Below are 12,151 nucleotides of genomic sequence, written 5' to 3'. Positions count from 1 at the left end.
CCCCTCGCCCCCCGCCGCCCCCCCCCCCGCCCCCCCAGGCAGAGCCTCCCCGCTCCAGCGGGAGCCCCGCGGGCGGGGGGGGGCCCCCCCCCCCCCCCCCCCCCCCCGGCTGGGCTCTGCGGGCGGCCCGCCCCCTCCCCACGCCCACCGCAGCGGCGCATGTCGCGGCAGAGGGGTCTGTCGCGACAGCCGAGCCTCCGCCCCACCTGTTGTCACAGCACCCCCGGGGAGAGGTGGGGGGGGGGGGGGGGCAGCACGACCCCCGTGCACTGGGGGCCCCCCCGTGGGGCCGAGCGCCGGGGTGACGCCGGCTGCCCCCCGGCAGGGACCCCCGCCCGCCCCAGCACCATGATCTCCCCGAAGGACAAGGCCAAGGCGCCCAAGGACAGCATGACGCTCCTCCCCTGCTTCTACTTCGTGGAGGTAGGTGTAGGGTGGGCCGGGGGCTGCTGCGGGGGGGCTGCGTCCTCACCACCCCAGTCCCACCCGGGCTGGGGCCGCGCATCCTCAGGGATGCTCGGTGCACGGCCCCGCACCCGGCTGGTGCCCCCAGGGGACCCCGGGCACCCAGCGGGGGCTCTGGTGGCTGGGGTGGGCGAGGAGCCCCCCCCGACATCCCCCGCCCCCCCCAGCTGCCCATCGTGGCCTCCTCCATCGTGACGCTGTACTTCCTGGAGCTCACCGACCTCTTCAAGCCGGCCAAGGTGGGCTTCCAGTGCTACGACCGGGCGCTCTCCATGCCCTACGTGGAGACCAACGAGGAGCTCATCCCGCTGCTCATGCTGCTCAGCCTGGCCTTCGCGGCCCCGGCCGCCTCGGTGCGTCCCGGGCCCGTCCCGCTGCCGGGAGGGGGGCCGGGGGGGCTGGATCCTGCCTGGGCCGGGTTTTGGGGCTCCGCTGAGCTGCCGGTTCCCCCCCAGATCATGGTCGGGGAGGGCATCGTGTACTGCCTGCAGTCCAGGCTGAAGGGACGCGCCGGTGCCGAGGGCAGCATCAACGCCGGCGGCTGCAACTTCAACTCCTTCCTGCGCAGGACCGTAAGGTTTGTGGGTACGTTGTGCCGCAGCCCGGGCAGCAGCCGTGCCCTCCTCGTGATATCAGCATTGCACAGCCCTACCCAGACCCCTCACCGGACCCTTCCTGGTGCTTTTGGGGTCCCTGGGGCTGGTAGGGGGTCCCTGGATGCCCCGTGTGGGCAGGAAGGGGGCACGTGGGGCCCCATCCTGTGCAGGGTGGGGGTGACACCACCAATCCCCCCTGCTCTGTGTCCCACAGGCGTCCACGTGTTTGGGCTCTGCGCCACCGCCCTGGTGACGGACGTGATCCAGCTGGCCACCGGCTACCACGCGCCCTTCTTCCTGACCGTCTGCAAGCCCAACTACACGCTGCTGGGCACCCCCTGCGACGCCAACCCCTACATCACCCAGGACATCTGCTCGGGCACGGACAAGCACGCCATCCTGTCCGCCAGGTACGTGCCGGGGAGGGGACCGCCCCCCCCGTGTGCCCCCACCGCCCCCACCCAGCAGCTCTGCTTTGTCCCCTCTGCAGGAAGACGTTCCCGTCTCAGCACGCGACGCTGTCGGCCTTCGCTGCCGTCTACGTCTCGGTGAGTCCTGGGACCGCGCCTCGCCACGCGCTTCGAGGCTGCTTGTGCCCTGAGAGCCCTGCGTGGCCGGGACACTGGGGGGACTCGGGTGCTGCGAAGGCAGCGGGTGCCGGTGCCACGACTGACGGCCTCTATCCCCCCCAGATGTATTTCAACTCCATCATCTCGGACAGCACCAAACTCCTCAAGCCCATCCTGGTCTTCGCCTTCGCCATCGCCGCCGGCATCTGCGGCCTGACGCAGATCACGCAGTACCGCAGCCACCCCGCCGACGTCTACGTGGGCTTCCTGATCGGCTCGGGCATCGCCGCCTACCTGGTGGGTGCTGCCGGGCGCGGGGGCTGCGTGCCGTGCGCCCCGGCCCCGCTGACCCCACGCTCTCCCCGCCACAGGCGTACCACGCCGTGGGCAACTTCCGCGCCCCCACGGAGAGGGCCCCGGCACCGGCTCCGGCCAAGGACGCGCTGCGGGCGCTGACGCAGCGGGGCCACGACTCCGTGTACCACCAGAACAAGTCGGTGAGCACCGATGAGCTGAACCCGCAGACGCGGCTGGAGGAGGCGGCGCGGCCGGTGCCGCGGGAGAAGAACTCCCTGGGCAGCCTGAAGCGCGCCAGCGTGGACGTGGACCTGCTGGCCCCCCGCAGCCCCATGGGCAAGGAGAACATGGTGACCTTCAGCAACACCCTGCCCCGCGTCAACACCCCCTCCATGGACGACCCCGCGCGGCGCCACATGACCATCCACGTCCCCGTGGACGCCTCCCGCTCCAAGCAGCTCATCACCGAGTGGAAGCAGAAGTCTCTGGAGGGCCGCAGCATGACGCTGGCGGAGGAGGCGGGCGCGCTGGGCCGGGGCGCCGGGGACGCCGACGAGGACGTGCCCCCATCCCTCTACCCCACGGTGCAGGCGCGCCCGGCCGAGCGGGCGGCCATGGGGCCCCGCGTCCTCATCCAGCCCCGGCCGGGCGCCTCGCAGCTGGTGCACATCCCCGAGGAGAGCCAGGCGGGCGCCGGCGGGGCGGCCGGCGGCGGGGCGGCCGTGCGGGCCAAGTGGGTGATGGTGGCGGAGAAGGGGGGGGCGCAGCGGGTGGCCAACCCCCCGCGCCTCATGCAGGTGATCGCCATGTCCAAGCAGCAGAGCATGGTGTCCGTCACCCCCAAGCACTCGGAGACGTCCTCGTCCTCCACCAGCTCCGACTCCTCGCAGTACCGCTCGCCCTCCGAGCGGGACAGCTCCAGCATCATCACCATCGACGCGCACGCGCCCCACCACCCCGTCGTCCACCTCTCCGCCGGCAACGGGCCCTGGGAGTGGAAGTCGGCCCAGAAGGGGCCGGAGGGGCCGGACGCCTACGAGCTGGGCGAGATGGGCAAGGATTTCCGGGGCTTCCGCCCGGCCAAGAGCGCCGGGGTGTCCCCCGGCTCCTCCGTCAGCGACATCGAGCAGGATGAGCCGCGCTACGGCAGCCTGGCCACCATCAACGTGGTGGCGGGGGGCGGCGGGGAGCGGGGGGACGCCCCCCCCGAGGGGCTGCTGGGCACGGCCAGCCGGGAGTCCACGCTGCGGAGGAAGCCGGCCGAGAAGGATGGGTACACGGACAGCGAGGCCGACAACTACTACAGGAAAATCCAAGCCAGCCGGAGGTTTAAGGACTGAGCCCCCGCCGCCTGCCCTCTGCCCTGCCTGGGGGCTGACGGGGGGGGTCTGTAATTGCTGGGCCCCCTCTCGTGGGGAGGTGGCAGGACGGGGCTGTCTTTAGCACCGGGGTGGCAAAATGGTGGGGCCAGACACCTCCCCCCCCGGGGCAGCCGAGGGGTGCGCGGGACCCCAGGGAGCGCAGAGGGGGCTCCGTGGCCCTGCCCGCCCGCAGGGGCTGGGCTTCTCCAAGCACTTTGGACTTTTCTTCTCACTCTAACACAGGTGCTGACATTTTGGGGTGGGGGGGTAATTTATTCTGTAAGTCTGTTGGGTGGGAGGGGAGCAAACAGCATTAAAGGGCTTTGGGGGGGGGGGGTGCCATGGGGCTCCTGGCTCACGCGGGGGCTGCGCGTTGGCTGGGTCGTTCTGGGGGCAGGGGGATGGGGGACGGTGCTGGGAGGGGGGTGTCGGTCCAGGGCCCGAGCTCTGGGCATTTGGAGCGTGTAAATACTGTGCTGGCTAAAGTAGAGTGTGTACACTGGGGTAGGGAAGTGCTGGGGGTGGGGGGACGGCAACCGGGGGGCACAGGGGTGCAGCCTGCCCGGCCAGCCTGGGGCCTGCCAGCATCAGGGCACCCGCCTGGGCTGGCAGGAGCCCCCCTGGGGGAATTCCCTGTGCATGGGGTCCCGGGGGGGGGGGGGCGGGTGCTGCTGGGGCGGCAGCCCTGGGTGGAGGATAGGGGTGGGGGGGGTCTCCAAGCTGTGAATGCATCTGCCAGGCAATGGCTGAACCTGCTGTGGTTTGAAAAGTGAATAAACACGTGAATGTGCCCCGGCTGGGCTGCGTCCGGGGGGGGCAACGCTCCACACAGCTCCAGAAGGGCTGGGGAGGGGGTGTCCGAGGGGGGGGGGGGAGGGAGCTGCTGGTCCTATGGGGCACGACCAGGGCTCACCGGTGCTGACAAGGGCCCGGCAGGGTGCGGAGGATTTGGGCACCGGGTGGAACAGCGGGGCCCCGGCTGAGCCGTGCGGGACCGGCCCAAGGCTGCGGAGCAGCGTGCAGCCCCCTGCCCCATCCTCACCCCCTGCGAGAGGCAGCCCCTGCGCCCACACACCTCCAGCAGGGCTCGGGCTCCTCTCCACCCCACCAGGAGAACCCAGTTCCAGGCTGCAGCCCATTAAAACCAGGCGATGATGAGCAGTTACGTTAATACAGCTCGACACGACACCACCCCCTCCGACCCCCAGCAAGCGCAGCGTGCGGGGGCTTCGTGACCCCGGCATCACCATGTGCAGGACGCGGGGACCCCGCTCGCCATCGAGCGCGGCTCCGGAGCCGCCCAGGGAGGGAAGTGCCGGCGCTGCAGATTCTGGCTGTGTTGCTGTGGCAACGCCGGGGATGCGGGCACCCAGCTCGGCTCCCGCATGGCACCCTCCTCGCCATGCTGGCCTCCACGAGGACGGTGTCCCCGTGCCATCCCCGGCCTCCCGCAAGGGCACCGCAGCGCCCCGGCTGCACGGGGGCTGCTGGGGGATGTCACGGGGCAGCACCCGCAGCGAAGGCAGCCTCGCAGGCTGCCCCCCCCAGCCCATCTCCGTATGGTGGCAGCGAAACCCTGCACGACCCCGGCCCCGGCGCAGAGCAGCATCTGCTGCCATTTGTCACGGCTCGTAAATCAGACCAGGGAGGGGGGGGATTGGGCTGCCGCCCCCGCGTGCTGCCTTCTCCAGGAGCTCTGCACGCAGGGATGGTGACAGCCGTGCAATGCGGGTGTGCTAGGGCAGAAAGAGGTGGCAAAGCAGCCCGAAGCAAAGCCGCCCAGCTTCACCCAGCAGCTCCGGAGCACCACGGACTGGTTTCACCCTGCGGCCCCCATCACGCCGAGCATGGCCCAAGCTCCTTGGTGCCCCCAGAGCTGTCGTACCCCAGCGGTGCAACGGTGACAGCACCAACAGCCCCCGGTCCTCCAGAACCGGGGTGATGTGAAGATGGCACTAAACTGCCAATTGGATTAGCAGTGGATATCCCAAAGCCTCAGCCTTGCAAACATACAGATTATCCAGCGTAACCCCGCTGCTCTGCTGGAAAAGCCACTGCGGGATTAGCGCGGGGATTGCTGGCAGCAGCTCGAGGTGTGGGTGCTGTGAGGGGGGTGCCCTGGGGCTGCGCCTGCCCAGGGAGCTGGGGGGATCCCGTGCTTTGGTAGAGGGCTGGCGGCGGTGATGGGAGCCAGGGGCTCTGCCTGCCCTCCCTGGGAAGATGGGGCCGGCCGTGGCAGGGCCCTGCACCATGACAGAGGAGGTCACAGCTCTTCCACCCCCTGGCTCTCCTCCAGCCAAACAAGGGGGACACGCGGCCCCCGTGACTAACGGCGTCGCAGGCCCCTTCCCCGACCCCACCATTTCCATGGCACCCGCCCGCTCTGTGCCGCAGCCCTCCCGTGGGGACCCCCGGCTGGATGCCGTTGTCGGGCCTGGTCCTGGGGGGCACCCGGACCCCCCTGCCGCTGCCTCCCTGCCCCAGCCCTGCCGCCAGCGGGTGCCCGGCCTGCGGGAGGGTACGAGGGGAGAAGCCTGCCTCGTTAGCCAGGCCCCGCTCGCTAATTGCTGTTGGAGCAGCAGGCATGAAGCAAATTCCTTCAGTGCCTGCAAAGTAGCGGCAAGTTTCTGGTTGGTTTGAGACACGGGGAGCCACGGCGCTGCCTGGGGGGTGAGATCAGGGAGGATTTGCTCTCCTCAGCACCCTGAGGCGGCCGCCCGAGAGCCACCCCCCCCCCCAGGCACCGGGAACCCTGACGCCAGCCCTGGGCTCCCGGGGGCTGACGCCCCGCTCTGCGAGGACGACGGGCGCAGCCTTTCTCCCTTCGAGGAACCTTTGCAAGACTTTGACCACACCACGGATACTTAGCAACGTGGGGAAGTGGCTTTAGCAAATATTGGTTCAGCTCCAGCAGCATTAGCAGCACTACCCCAGTGCTGGCAGTAGCATTTCAGACTCTCCATCAGAGGCGTGCTCGGAGGATTAGCAGCGGCATTTACAGAGCTGGTGGTGAAGCCAAGTTATCTGAATTCACTCTCCATAGCCAGAGACGCTCAGGATGCTTGGCCTAGCCTTTCACACTGGTGTTTATTCTGCACAAGCCTCTCCCCCCTCTTACACTGCACAGCAGCGTGCTTGGATGATCTGTTGGAGGCAAGGAGCAGATGAGGCTGTTCTTTCGCCGCAAATAAAATACTGGTTCCCCTAAGTCAGCATTTTTCAATCAAAAAACATATTTTCTAAAAGTTGCCCTACATTGTCGGTGGAAGTGGTCTAATTACCAGCACAGCTTGAGTCAGCTTTCTGTCAGAAGATGCACACGTGTGAGCCCGTGTGGGCATTTTCCCTTCTGCACCTGGACACAGGCAGCACCGGGAGCTGCTGCGATGCCGGACAGGGGAGCAGCCCCCGCAGCAGGGGCCAGGAAGCTGCAATTGCCCCTGCAGCAGGGGCAGGAGGCCGCAATTCCCCCCCCCCCCAGCACCTCAGGGCCACCCCTGCCTGCGGCCAGGCCCCCACGGCCTTGCTGGTTCCCCGGGGCACGCAGAGCGCAGCGTTTCACACGCGCATCAGCGGGTAAGGGCAGAGGCAGCTGTTACAAATCCTATTACACTTTCCAGGAACAACAGTGATCTCTTTCAGTAGCCTGAGGCTCCTGCAGAACCCAGCTTGGAGGCTGAAGCCGGAACCGAGAAGCCTATAAAGTAAGCCAGTGTTTAACGCTAATGCGGTTCAACACAGAGGGAACGCAGCCAAAGGACAGCAAGCAGCCACAAACCCAGCAGCGCAGCATTTCTCCTTCCCAGCTCCACAAACAGGGCTGTCCCTCCCCACCCTCAGCTGCTGGAGCACAGCTCAGGGCAGGGCCGTGCCTGCTGTCATGGTGAGAGGTGTGCAAGGAGAGGAAGAGCCCGTGAGCAGAGCCCAGGGACAGCACAGAGCACACTGCCACGAGCCCCAGGGGTTCCTCTGAGGTGTTAGGGCATCCTACCCCAAACTTCAGGATGCTGAGGTGTCGGGGCGTCCAGGTCTACAGCAGGGCAGCTGCTGTCAGGAAGTTCTTCAACTTGGTTGGACTTGCAGAGAGGACACCACCTCAGGACAAACGGCCTCGCTCCCCAGGGAGCTGAACAGCCAGCTCTGCCCCCAACACAGCTCGCGTGTTCGCACATCAGGGTAACCCCAAGAACCAAAATAAGCCCCCAGCCCCCTCCTAGGCGTTAGAACAGGAACCTGGCCAGGGCACACCAGGGCACTGGATGGGAAACTCAGCACTAAGACATCCAGCTAGCCAGAAAGCTTTGAGACGTCTAGAGCACAAAACTACAGAGAGTATTACGTATTTGACTGGAGAGGTGGTTATTTCATGGATATTAGCTAGAACATATGGAAAGTTTAGGAACATGAAGAAAAAAAATCGTTGGAATGTGACAAAGGCAGAGCATCAGTTAAGGCCCTATAACCTCATACCTCTGAACTTCAATGGTCAAGCTCTGAAGGGCTGAGTGTGAACAAGGGGGGGCTTCAGTCACCCCACGCAGCCCCAGGCCTGGTTCTCTATCCTGTCCCCTGCACAGAGGTGCCCGTATGGATAAACACTCCACCAGCCCAGAGGTATGTGAAAAAGTCAAAAGTTACGTATGAGGCAGCTGAAATTACATTAGAAGGGAAAATCAGAAGCAAAATAGGCACAATAAAGAGAGAGGAAAATCAGAAGCAAAGAATACAGAAGAAATTTATTGAAAGCACAAGTACAGACTGGCCAATAACTGCTTTCTACAATCTGAACAGTAAATAATGGAGCTACAGAAAGGTACAAAGGTTGTTATAAAATAGTTTTAATTTTGTTTCTTTTTGCATTACAAACATTCTTTGAAAGAGGCAATGGAATTCTGATGTTGTGTATGCTTACCCTCCCCACCCCACCTTCCACAATACTGAACCTGTAATAGCTGTTATCAAAATATACAATACATCTGTTCACCATAAAAAACTGGGTTTTGCTGCCCCCTCATGTCTTACAACAGGTATAAAAAATTATAAATATGTACACCCTTTTGTTACTCACATTCTTTACATGCAAACACAGGGATCCAAAGGAAAAACCCACCATTGTCTGGGTTCTGGGGTTACCTCAATTCACTTGCTTGCATTTTGCAAAATATATAAAGCCTGTGGGTTGACCAAATCAATGTTAAAGGCCACCAGACAGGTTTCATTCCAATAAGCCTCTTCCCAGTGTCTTGGGTGAGGTTGATTGAATGCTTTAAAAGTTAAACCACCACAGCTGTTCACTTGGGTTGTGCATGGATCTTCAGGGTAGTGCTGCCTGGGGCATGTTCAGGAGAACCAGCCGTACCACCAGTGCTCCCCAGCTGCAGGAGGAATCAGTTTACTGTTTTCCATCGGGGAAGGAAGGCAGATGAGCAAACTAATTCCAGTTGACAACTACCACCAAGACATCTGAACTTGCACTGCTGAACGTAAGATGCTGGCAAGGAAACGGAGATTTTTCAGAGGCAGATCAAGATTTCCTTAACAGGCTTACTCCGATTTAGAGGTAACTGAAACCAGTGTCTACTTGTCAGCTGATGTCAGCTGAACTTTTTCTCTGCTCTACTGGGGGCAACACTTTCATTTAACGTGGTTTCACACTCCTTTCAGCCTCCAACTGAAGACTAAGGCAGACAAATATTACTGATCTCATGCCAGCAACCCAAGCTGAACCCTCACTCAGACTTCACACTTCTCCAGCATAACGCATATCCTCAAGATTTCAGGGAGGAACTAAGAAAAGTTAAGACTTTTCCAAACACTCAGTGCTAGGCAAGTCAAGAGCTCCCACACTAAGCAAGGAAATCATAACTTGCAACACTAAGACAATTAAAAAACAAAACTTTGGTCCACAATTTGCAGAAAAACCCTGAAAAAAAGTACAAGATTCTTGTTATTTTGCATCCGAACAGGTTGCAGGTTAGAGGGAAACGTAAGGCAACATTGGATTACACAAAATAGAAGGCAGAATGGCCCAGGAAAGAGTTGTAAGCCAGAAAAAAATGGTTGTATCATGGGAAAAAACGTCTGCATTCTACTTATAATAGATTCCCTTCCTATAACTTAAAAATATCTGGGCTTATAGGATAAAAAGGTAAAACTTTAGCCTGGGTCCTTTTACTTAAATTCACAAGCTAATTGTGCTTGTTATCTCAAACACATTGCTTTAAAAATCTGCTTAGCATGTTTCAACGTCATTACATTAATTCATCCTCAGTCATGACCTCAGCCTGATAACTAAATTCCTGCCCTACAGTTTCAATTACAAAAAAAAAAGAAAGTACAGTATACAAGGGTAATACCACAAAGGAGTAAATTTAGATTACGTTTATACCATCTTATCATTCTATAAAAAGGTACTTAAACTATTTCTTTTGCATATAAAGAGATTAGAATATTTGGTCAACTGGAAATATTGCTAGGCACAGATGACAGCAACTGCATCAAAAAGTATAATACAAGAATTAAAACAAAAAGCTCAAATGCTGAAGACATGCTATAAGAATGATGGCAGAGCTACATTGGTCTTGTTAATTTCAAATTAGGGGCACGAAGGTGACTCACATGAACACCTTTCTAGATGTGGGATATTCAATAATTCTTCAAATCCTAGCCAAGTATTTAGAGATATATATATATACACACAATTTGACAAATTCTTTATGATTCATCTTCACAAGTGTCCAACAGTGGTTAATTTTGTATCTTGATCAATGCTCCTGTGAAGGGCAGAGCCTGTTGACTTGCTATCGACAACGGAATGTGATTTGGTCTCGGGAATGCTTCCCCACCCAGACCTTTCTACTTGGTCTGAACATTACACACAAAGGATCTTAAATAACTCCCACTGGAAGGTTTGCAGATGGAGATAAACCACAAGCAGATTGGAAAGGGGCATGAAGACACATGATCCTATGCAAATTGAGACATCATGGACAGCGGGATACAACTGCCTAAAGAGTCAAAGCCCAATGCTTTCTTGATCCACTTTGCCAGCTTCATTAGTCCTTCACTATGATAAGCTGATCTAGTGAGCCAGAGCTCATCCATTCCCCTCAACTCTCCCATCCAATCCCTACAATTCAGATGTTTTCCCCAAAAGAAGAAAAAAGTTTAAGGCACAGGATAGCAGATGCACAGTTTAGGTAGGATCAATGCAACTTATTTTTGTGCTGGGTGAGTTGGGAGCTCCTATACACCATGCATTTTGCAAAATCCTGACTCAAAGGCGCGAAAGTGAATTTACACAGTGGTTTTAGGTCTTCAAGGCATGGATGGGTAAAGAAAAAAAGGCATCAATGTGAAACCTGATAAACTTGTTGGGATCTGCTTTTCAGGGGAGGAGGAACAGGAGGGGAGGGGAATTTCCCAGAGCAGGTTCCAAAGTGTAAACTTTAACTTGTGATTTATTTGAACAGTCAAGATTGTTACCCATCACCGCAAGGTTAGCAATATGAATTAGATTTAATTTTTTTTTTTTAAAAACCGGTAAACTGATTTCTCTTTAAAAAAATAAAATCTCTGGTCTTTTAAGGTCACTTCAGCTGCATTTTTAAAGTGGCTTTTTTTTTTCTGGAATGATGGAAGTTGAAACCCTAGTGTTCAGCCTTCTAAGGTCAAGGCTGAACCCAAGAGGTTAAGTCCATTCTGTCTCATGCCTTCCAAAGCTTTAAATGGTAGACTTTGAGAAGGACACACGCAGGTGGTGATTCTCTCCCAGGTCATGATTATGGAGGTCAATGAGTGATTGAATGGCTTCTTCCACAGAGCCCATCTGGATCAAAGCCATTTTACGGTCCTTCCTGACAAGACAGAAGTTTAAGTCATTCAGTACCATTGTGCACAGAGCCTCAGTCAGTACATGCTTTCTTAACTAGCACTCAAGATCAGGCAGAAAATCAACTACCTGGGTAACTGCAACATACTGTCCTTTTACATGGAAGACTACATCTGCAAGATAAACATGACTATCCAAACTTCTCACTCAGCTACCCTAAAATTTTCTTCATGAAGCCATTCATCATGGACCCAATCCAGGCTTATTCTTTATTCCAGATGAGTCAAATACTACATAAGCAGCAATTCTGCTGGCCGTTCTCTTAACCTGGTTGGATTTTGGTAAGAACCACCAAGTGCTTCTACCTTTTTCACACTGGAGAGCCCAGCATAAGGACAGGACATAAGAGGAAAACACTTACTGGAAGAATTTGAATCCTTTGACCATCCCACCATTGCTTGAGAATAACATCTTGAGGTCTTCTTCAGTTATTGAAGGTCTGAAACAAGTAATTTCTCCAGTCAAATGTGTATCACCACCTCTAAAACAGTTCCCATCAGATCCTTTCCTAAATTCTCTACCAGTCAAGTAGCTCTTTGGACTGGAAATGGCAATGAGAGGAAGGTGGGCAATCTTTTCTCCTGCCAGAAGTTAAAAAGCTGACAACGTTCACTCTCACACCAAACTTGCAAGTATTTCCACAATGAGGCACACAAACTCTCCATGCAGATACTTACGGAATATTGGACAGATGAAGAGTGGCAGAAGGGGGGAAGATGTTCTGGAAATTTTTGGAGCCTGGTTTCTTGAAACGATGTAAAGGAGAATTTCCGTAGTCCTTAGTCAGACCATGGTCTTCCTGTCCTTCACGGGGAAGTTGCACTGTCTGATGCTTGGACAGTGTTATACGGATTGGCTTCCCATGAAGCTTCTGACCGTTTAAATGGCTCATAGCTGTAACAGAGACAGTGCTGGCTACAATGGTATTTCAGTTCTGTTCAGACACTAATATCAAAGCCAGAATTTCATCTG

General features: G+C 57.6%; 2 protein-coding genes across 3 annotated transcripts in view; one reads left to right on the top strand and one right to left on the bottom strand.

Moving 5' to 3' along the window:
* The first annotated feature begins 122 nt into the window (after window positions 1-122).
* PLPPR3 (phospholipid phosphatase related 3) lies at window positions 123-4,078 on the top strand. The gene is made up of 7 exons (XM_035348218.1): window positions 123-423; window positions 633-818; window positions 921-1,050; window positions 1,276-1,471; window positions 1,552-1,609; window positions 1,754-1,927; window positions 2,002-4,078. The coding sequence occupies exons 1-7, from the start codon at window positions 160-162 to the stop codon at window positions 3,265-3,267; spliced, it is 2,274 nt and encodes a 757-aa protein (XP_035204109.1). The 5' UTR covers window positions 123-159; the 3' UTR covers window positions 3,268-4,078.
* Window positions 4,079-7,998: 3,920 nt separating this feature from the next.
* PTBP1 (polypyrimidine tract binding protein 1) overlaps window positions 7,999-12,151 on the bottom strand; it is a 30,274-nt gene continuing 26,121 nt past the window's right edge. For both annotated transcript variants that reach the window (XM_035348172.1, XM_035348173.1), the window contains exons 13-15: window positions 11,857-12,073; window positions 11,541-11,618; window positions 7,999-11,144 (exon numbers count right to left, since the gene is read on the bottom strand). In XM_035348172.1, coding sequence (XP_035204063.1) covers window positions 11,012-11,144; window positions 11,541-11,618; window positions 11,857-12,073 — 428 coding nt within the window. In that variant the 3' untranslated portion in view covers window positions 7,999-11,011. The remainder of the gene's footprint in view (window positions 11,145-11,540; window positions 11,619-11,856; window positions 12,074-12,151) is intronic.

The sequence above is a fragment of the Oxyura jamaicensis genome, chromosome 28, assembly GCF_011077185.1.
Source record: "Oxyura jamaicensis isolate SHBP4307 breed ruddy duck chromosome 28, BPBGC_Ojam_1.0, whole genome shotgun sequence".
NCBI lineage: Eukaryota > Metazoa > Chordata > Aves > Anseriformes > Anatidae > Oxyura > Oxyura jamaicensis.
Note: the sequence above shows the minus strand (reverse complement) of the source record. Positions and strands in the feature narration are given on the sequence as shown.